General features: G+C 42.9%; 1 protein-coding gene across 1 annotated transcript; it reads left to right on the forward strand.

The window, feature by feature from the left end:
* Positions 1-716: 716 nt before the first annotated feature.
* Positions 717-7,561, forward strand: LOC104487817 (carbonic anhydrase 7-like; the record flags this gene model as incomplete). The annotated part of the gene is made up of 5 exons (XM_010141282.1): positions 717-756; positions 2,730-2,927; positions 5,446-5,564; positions 7,166-7,261; positions 7,499-7,561. Coding segments are annotated over exons 1-5 (516 nt in total), but the record flags the coding sequence as incomplete, so codon positions are not given.
* Positions 7,562-8,158: the final 597 nt, after the last annotated feature.

Below are 8,158 nucleotides of genomic sequence, written 5' to 3' on the forward strand. Positions count from 1 at the left end.
CCCTAATATAATACACTTTTATTTCTGTCTTTTTAAAAACTTTCTTTAGGGTAAAAAAAAAAACCGCAACAACAACAAAACCCCCAGACTGCAAATTTACGCTTAATTGGTGTGATTTTTACCTTGTTTAAAAGTAGCACAAGTCTTTTTTTTTTTTTTGAGATGAGAATGTTCTCCATCTCACCTAAGCATTGATTCTGAAGTTTTAATTACAAGTCAGGTGGAAACATTTTTTGCAGCTGGAGAGAATGTTTCAGAAAGGAGAGGCAGTTATGTCGCCCCCTGCAGAAGATCGAAATGAGGAGGGCAGTTCCCCTTAGCACCTGCACACGTTACTGTGCCCCAGTGCTCAGAGCAGGTCACGGTTCTTGCTTCCTTGTGGTGTGGCATGGGAAAATACAGTACTTTCCCCTAAATTTGATCCCCGTGCTCCATGCGCAGACTTGGTTCCTCTCTAAGTCCCGGGACTTCGGTGATCTCAGCTTTACGTTTTCTTTCCCCTGTGCTGCGTTAGCGAACAGAGGAGGCAGCAGCAGGAGCAGCCCAGCCGGGAGCAGGAGGAACGTGGGTGCTTTCCCCGTCCTGCGGGAATCGCCGTGGCTGCTCTGTATCTTTAAGGGGCTGACCCTATCCCCCGGGGAGCCGTTATAAAGGCAGGTGAGGAGCAGTGCCCTGGTGCAGGAGCCGAGAGCAAGGCAGGGGGCAGCTCTCCTGGCATGACTGGCCACCGTGGCTGGGGATACGGGGAGGATGACGGTAGGTTATAGCGTTTCCATGCTGCATCTCTGTCTTCCCCCACTCGTTTTCTTTCTAGAGCTGTTGCCTGAGCCCTGCAGAGCTGCCTGCATTTTGAGATCTGCAAGCATCAAGTATATACAGCAGGTAACAAATAACTTTATTGATAATAAATGGCACTGAGAAAGTAGCACCAAAAGATGCAAACTTACCCCTGCTGCCTTTCCTTGTTCCTAGGAAGCAGGACTGAGGGGTTATTTTTTCAGGCTGCAGATATCACAGATGGGTCCTTTTCCAAAAAGCTGTTGTGGAAAGGATGAGCTGTGGCTGTCTCTCCAAAAGCAATTCTTTTAAGTAAAGGAGATTTAGTAGAGCAGTAATAGATCTTCTGATCCTGTGCGGCTGTTGAAATGTGATATTTAGGCTTCCATAGAAACGAATAAAATAAAGTATATGTTACATGTTTCTAGAATGTTAATAAATTGTACTGATCAGTATCAGAGATGTCTTACAGCATAATTTATGCTCTCTGATTTGACAGTTCTTAATTAGTCATCCTCCTTTGCTTCCCACCTCCAAGAATGTGTGTCACAGAGTGAGAGGATGCGTGAAGCTACTGAACAATCCCTACAACAGTGTTTTATAGCACCTGTATCCTTTACAAGAAGGGTGGATGAGTGACTGATCTTGTCCAATAGGACAGTCTTTGGCGTAACTTTCAGAAGCTTCTCTCTTTTCACAGCAATGACTTTAGCTGCCGAGTGCCCAATAAGAGTCTTCTGCATAACCTTCAGGAGCTTGTGTCTCTCCTAACAGCAATTGTTTTAGTTTCTGTGAGTCCACAAGCAAGTCTGAATCCTAAGTGAAGCTGGCTAGTGCTAGGAGATGGTGTTACGTGTTTGGGCACATAGGCAGCAGTAATACAAGCTTTGTAAGAATACATGGCTTTAAGAAACAAACGATACTGTATAAGCTTGTGTAACAGTATTTAAATCCTAAGTCTACTTTATAGGGAGGCTGAGAAAAGGTGGTATTCTGTAAGCTTAGCTTTTCAGAAAATGCCAAAGATAAATAAGAGCATAACAGATCACTGGCTGTGTTATATAAACTCAAGAAAGGGTAGATATTTGGATTTGATTTTCAAAGTTTCCACTTGTGAAAATATGTGAGGCACCTACTATTAAAAATTTGCTTCTCGAGAATCTTAAAGTAAAGATCATTACTGTTAATACTTCAAGAATGTAAGTAGTGGAGTAATTTAATTGCTTCTTGCACGACTATATACTAAAGTAGAAAGTCATAAGTAATTTTTTAATGCAGAAAAGATTTTGTTAAACAGCATAAGAATGTTCAGCTCCGGCAGCAGAGAGCTATGTTATTAAATTGGTCTTTCTCCTTGCTCTGGTGGGGTCAGGAAGTCCAAAAATGTTAATTATCACTCTGAACCCTTCAGCCAGGGTAGAGCGATACCATAATGGGCATGAGTGAAGAATGAAGCTGCCTCAAAGATATACTGCAGTCATAAAATGGTTTTAAAAATAACTGCATAGTCAGTAGCTAAGAGATTGAGTCATCTGCATCTAATTTGAATCACTGGAGCTCTTACACTATCTTTCCCAGGAAGAATTAAATGCTGTTCCTTTGGGGGTGCGCATGCAGTGTTTACACCCTTGGAGGGTCTTCAGGTGCCTTAGCAATGTAATTACAAACTGCAGAAAATGAGTGGCACAAGTAACTGAAGATACAGCAGTCTGTTCATGTGTTGTGATTTCCTCCATGCATCTTCTACAAGATATCTGGATCTCCTGGCTTGTTGCAGCCTGTGTGTGATAATAAACGCACCAACTTAGAATTTAAGTGAACTTCTTGGACACCAAGCATTCAAGTTACTCCTGCTCAGCAAGTTTTGCTTTAAGCCTCACAAAACCCTGTAATGATTATTTTGTGTATAGCAGGATGAAAATAATGCTGCTTTCCTTTCTTTCCTTTTGAAGGACCTTCAGAGTGGCACAAATCTTATCCTATTGCCCAAGGGAACCGCCAGTCACCTATTGATATAGTTTCTGCAAGAGCAGTTTATGACCCTAATCTGAAGCCGCTTGTTATCTCTTACGAATCATGTACATCTCTCAGCATCTCCAACAACGGACATTCAGTTATAGTTGAGTTTGAAGATACTGATGACAAGACAGGTGAGACTAACACACAGCCAGCTAACTTGGAATACCATTTTGTGACTTACTGAGGGAAACAGTTGTGTACGTCCTTGTAGTATCTTTTATATAATGTAACATTTCAGTTTACAACAAGGCGTGTGACCGGAGACCTTTATATTTTGTCTTCTTGAGCCTCACGCTTCTTGTCTTCACTTGAGTGTCTCCAGCAATGCAGCACTGTGCAGCATTAGGTACCGCTTTAGTTAAAGGTCTTGCATCAGGAGAATCTGAAGTTTATTTGCAGTGCTTCCCTTTTAAATGGGGGTTGCCAGTTTGCTAGATAGGGGATCCATGCATCTCTGCAGCACTCCTAGACCACGTCCCACATGCAGAGAAGGCGTGTGCGCTTCTCACTGCCCTGTTTCCATGATCAGCCCAATCTAAGACGCGATGTATGTGCCACCTCTGTCTGGCTCACTGCCCAGTTTCCATCCACAGGGCTGGGGAAGAATAGAGACTTAGCGGATATCAGGTCATAGAGTGCAGTCGCCATAGTCACGTCACTGCACCAAGTTGTATCTGGGCCAGTCACTGTTAACTTGCATTGTTTTCTTCTTTCCTCCCTGCCTCATAGTGCAGTTTCTTCAGAAATTAGAAAGTGTTCAGCAGCTTCTGGGCTGGTAGCAGCTTGTGGATGTTGGGCTATCTGCAGCTGCATTTTACTCTGTCTCTTAGATCTTGGCAGAGGATGTAAATGCCTTAAGTGATTGATTACTTCTGTTAGTTCTATCTCCGTGGCAGACTTTGCTTTTACATGTGACGGAAGGAAAGTGCGTTCAAATGGAGATGATAAAGTAGCTGATAAAAGGAAAGAGTGCATTTAAAAAAACGCCCTCTGAACAATTTTTAAACCTATCAGTTGATCTTTTCTTTCATTTGGGTGTGTTTATTGATTCTTGCTAAATAGGATAGCTTAGGTACTCCAAACAAGTTACTTTTTCTATGAAGTGACTTTTCTGCAGGTAACCCTTTGAAGTAAGGGCTGGGGTTAAAGATCCAGCAATTTTGTTTTAAATTTTCTCTTCTGGAATTAATCTAAAGCTATCCAACAGAATGGTCAGGTTTTCAAGCATCTTTACTGAATTTGAAAATGAGACTGGATGTGCATGTTCCCAAAAATCTTACTAGACAGATCCATTAAACATGTCACCCTACAGAGAAGTTGTAAAATATCTGGAAGTATTATCTTGCTAACTAGTGTCACACAATTCTAAACTGAACTCTAACCATGCAACAGTGAACTTTTTCCAGCTTTAGGAGTTTAAGAACGTCATCTAGTACCCTGCATTTAGGGATACAGACTCGGAACACATGCGGGGTGAAGACCTCTGCCCTTTCTACACTAAGCACATGCTTTGTTTTAATTACACTTCCAAAGATGACCGCAAGGAGCGGAGAACATGGTTTAAAGTGTTTTTAGTTAGGCTGAAATAGACCCTAGTGACTCACAGCTCTGCATAAATGGCACAACAGAATTTTGACAGCAACCCATCATAGCTAGTTTTCTTATAATATTTGAACAGGTGATACATTCCATTGCTAACTTCAGAAAAACATACTGGGAGATACTTATGTTCTTAATTAACACTGAAAACTTTGCTTTGGCAAGGCCTGTGTAAAGGCCAGCTGGAGCTGTTCACATGTGGTAGCACTGTGCAAGCCCTAGTTTTAATTTTCTGAATGAAATTTTATGAACCGCCCTAAGTGCTTTACAGATACTAAATGTAATTTTAATTTTCTTAATATAAGACTTCAATCAGGTTTTCATGTCAAGGGAAAATTTGGTTTAGTGCCATATAAGACTACAGGAGGATTACAGATGCTGTTGATAAAGTATCTTCTATAGGTGGCATCTTGAACATTCATCTATACTTAAGTGTTAGTTCTAAATTATGCATGAAGTTTCTCTGTAGCATTTCCTCACCTCTGTAAGGTGATTTGAGGTTCCAAATGGTGTTGTGTAAAGTACAAGCTATTGTATTACCTCTTTTATGGTATTTGAAGGAAACAAATACAGATAACCTCCACTGGAAGAGGAGATACTTAGCTGAATTGTCTACCTGACGCTCAGCATCTCTATGCTCTTGCACCAAGTGTCAGGTGGCATTGTCAAAAATATTTTAGGTATGTGAGTTTCAAACTGTGACTTTTTTTTAATATTCAGCTTGGCTTTATTGTGTTTAACGGGAAAGGTGTAACCATAATGATGGCCCTCACATATCCTGTCTCAAATATATTCTTTCAAAAAAAGCAACAAATTTCTGTACAAGTAGCCACTCTGGTTTTATTTTAAATCTTTACATTAATCCAGGTGCTTTCCATTAAGAAATCCAACCCTTCTAAATATCTGGACGATGCATCTCTTTCACACTGGCGACTGGGGGATGCTGCTGGCTTTTTTTCCACTATTGTGCCAACAGTGCCTACTTTTTACTAACAAGAAGCTACAAAAGCCAGAATGCTTAAGCTTTTTCCCCCCTTTTTTTCTGCCCAGCAATCAGTGGTGGCCCCTTTGAGAATCCATTTCGGCTAAAACAGTTTCACTTTCACTGGGGGACAAAGCACAGCCAAGGATCGGAGCATACAATTGATGGCAAACCTTTTCCCTGTGAGGTAATTACATATTTTATTTATGCAAATACTGTTGACAAATGACTTTGCAGTGGGGACTGATTGCTTGCCATGATTAGGTCGGCACAGACTTCAGTGAGAATTAAATGACCATGCTGGTGCTATCCATGGCTTAGAAATGGCTTCATCTGGGGGCTCTTGAGAAAGTTCTGCAAAGCTAGGACAAAGCTCTTTCCTAGCAGAATCCATCCCAGAACTACCATAGCATAACATCCTGGAGTCTTACAGTGACTACAAGAGCATAGTGCTTCCTGGGGCGTAGGCCTATGCCTGGGAAGTGAGGTCACTGACTTGTTTCAAATTAAGGCTGTGTGGCGGGTTGACTCTGGCTGGACACCAGGTGCCCATAGAAGCTGCTCTGTCACCCCCTGCTTAATTGGACAGGGGAGAGAATTCATAACAAAAAGGCTCATGGGTCAAGATAAGGATGGGGAGACATCAGTCACCAACCCCTGCCATGGGCAAAACAGACTCAACTTGAGAAAATTAGTTTGATTTATTACCAATCAAATCAGAGCAGGAGAATAAGAAATAAATCCAAATTTTTAAAACACCTTTCCCCCATCCTTTCTTCCTGGGCTTAACTTTACTCCTGACTTCCTTACCTCCTCCCCCTGCAGCAGCACAGGAAGATGGGGAATGGGGGTTGTGGTCCTTTTCTGCTGTGGTCATTTCACATTTTCTGCTGCTCCTTCCTCAAGGGGAGGACCCCTCACTCTTCCCCTCCTCAAACATGAGGAGCGAGTCCTTCCCACTGCAGAAGGCTGCAGCTCTTCTCAAACTGCTCGAGCATGGGGCCCTTCCATGAGGTGCAGCCTGCCAGGAACAGACTGCTCCTTTGTGGGTTCCCTACTGAGTCACACGTCCTGCCAGCAAACCTGTTCCAGCATGGGCTGCGCTCTCTACAGGGCCATAGGTCCTGCCAGGAGCGGCTCCAGTGCAGGATTCCCAGAGGGTCGCAGCCTCCTTTGGGCATCCACGTGCTCTGGTGTGTGCTGCAGGTGGATATATCTGCTCCAGTGTGGACCTCCATGGGCTGCAGAGGGACAGCCTGCCTCACCATGGGCTTCACAACGGGCTGCAGGGGAATCTCTGTTCTAGCACCTGGAGCACCTCCTCCCCATCCTTCACGGACCTTGGTGCCTGCAGAGTTATTTCTTTTGCATGTTCTTACTCCTCTTCTCAGCTGCAGTTGTTATTTATCCCTCATTAAATATCACAGAGGCTCCACCACTGTTGCTGATGGGCTCAGCCTTAGCCAGTGGTGGGTCTGTTTTGGAAACAGCTGGCATTGGCTCTATGGGGCATGGGGGAAGCTTCTTGCAGAATCCACCTCTGTAGCCCTCCTGCTACAAAAACCCTGCCACACGAACCGAATACAGGCTAATATATAGACACTTTGTTTATAGAAACTTAGTGTCTGTCCATGTTTAAGGGCTGATTGAAAAGATTGAACTTGCTTACCTTTCCAAAAGTGCCTTTGAAGCAAAACTACGTTCTGTCATGAACAAAACCCAGTGCCTGTTAACATGACACAACTGATGTTCACAGCTTCTACCACTTTGTGTTATTTTTCTTTAAAGCTGCACTTAGTTCACTGGAATGCCAGAAAATATGCAACATTTGGAGAAGCAGCAGCAGCTCCAGATGGCTTGGCAGTAATTGGTGTTTTCTTGGAGGTAAGAATCACAAAAATAGTATGTTTACATGATGAAAAGCATTATGCTGTCAAGTGTTCGAGAACCGAGCCATGTATTTAAGAAGTGCTTAAGGAAAACAAACTGCTTCCAGTAAGTCAACTCATTGCAAATGGCTGTTAAATTTACTTTCAGAATGTTGAGATACAGATAAGAAAACACTTATTCAAAGCATAATTATAGCTGTTCTTATTTAACCTGTCTATTCCATTACTTTAGATTGGGAAAGAACACACCAACATGAACAGACTCACTGATGCTTTGTACATGGTAAAATTTAAAGTAAGTTTTAAGCTCTTTAATTCTGGGATATCCTTTAAAAATCAAGCTCATGTACATGTTTGAGACAAAAATGGAAAAATCACCCAGCTCAAATCCTCCCATCTTTAGAATATGACTGGAGTTGTATCCTCCTCTTCCCCTCCAAAGTTCATCTTACTTAGAATAGAATCAAAGAATAAAACTGTATGGGTTGGAAGGGACCTTAGAGATTGTCTAGTTCCAACTCCGCTGCCATGGGCAGGAGCATCTTCCACCAGCCCAAGTTGCTCTAAGCCCCACCTAGCCTCGCCTTGTACACTTCCAGGGAGCGGGAATCCCCAACCCCTCTGGGCAACCCATTCCAGAGCCTCACTATCTCTTTTGCCGGGTCTCAGGTGCCTCCCAAGCCATGCTGGTCTACCTTTCCCAGAGTATCTAAAACGAAAAGCTCCTTGACCCTTCAGCTCTTGCACTCAGTAAAATAAACCTGGTCCATTGAGCCTAGCCTTGAACAAGTCGAAGCTGGCCTGTCTTATCTTCTGCTGCAAGGCTCTGTCAGGAGACGATGGGGTCCTGAGCTTGTCTTATTCTTACAGTGATAACTGAAAGTGGTCTTTC

This window comes from Buceros rhinoceros, unplaced genomic scaffold (assembly GCF_000710305.1).
Source record: "Buceros rhinoceros silvestris isolate BGI_N320 unplaced genomic scaffold, ASM71030v1 scaffold12280, whole genome shotgun sequence".
Classification (NCBI taxonomy): domain Eukaryota; kingdom Metazoa; phylum Chordata; class Aves; order Bucerotiformes; family Bucerotidae; genus Buceros; species Buceros rhinoceros.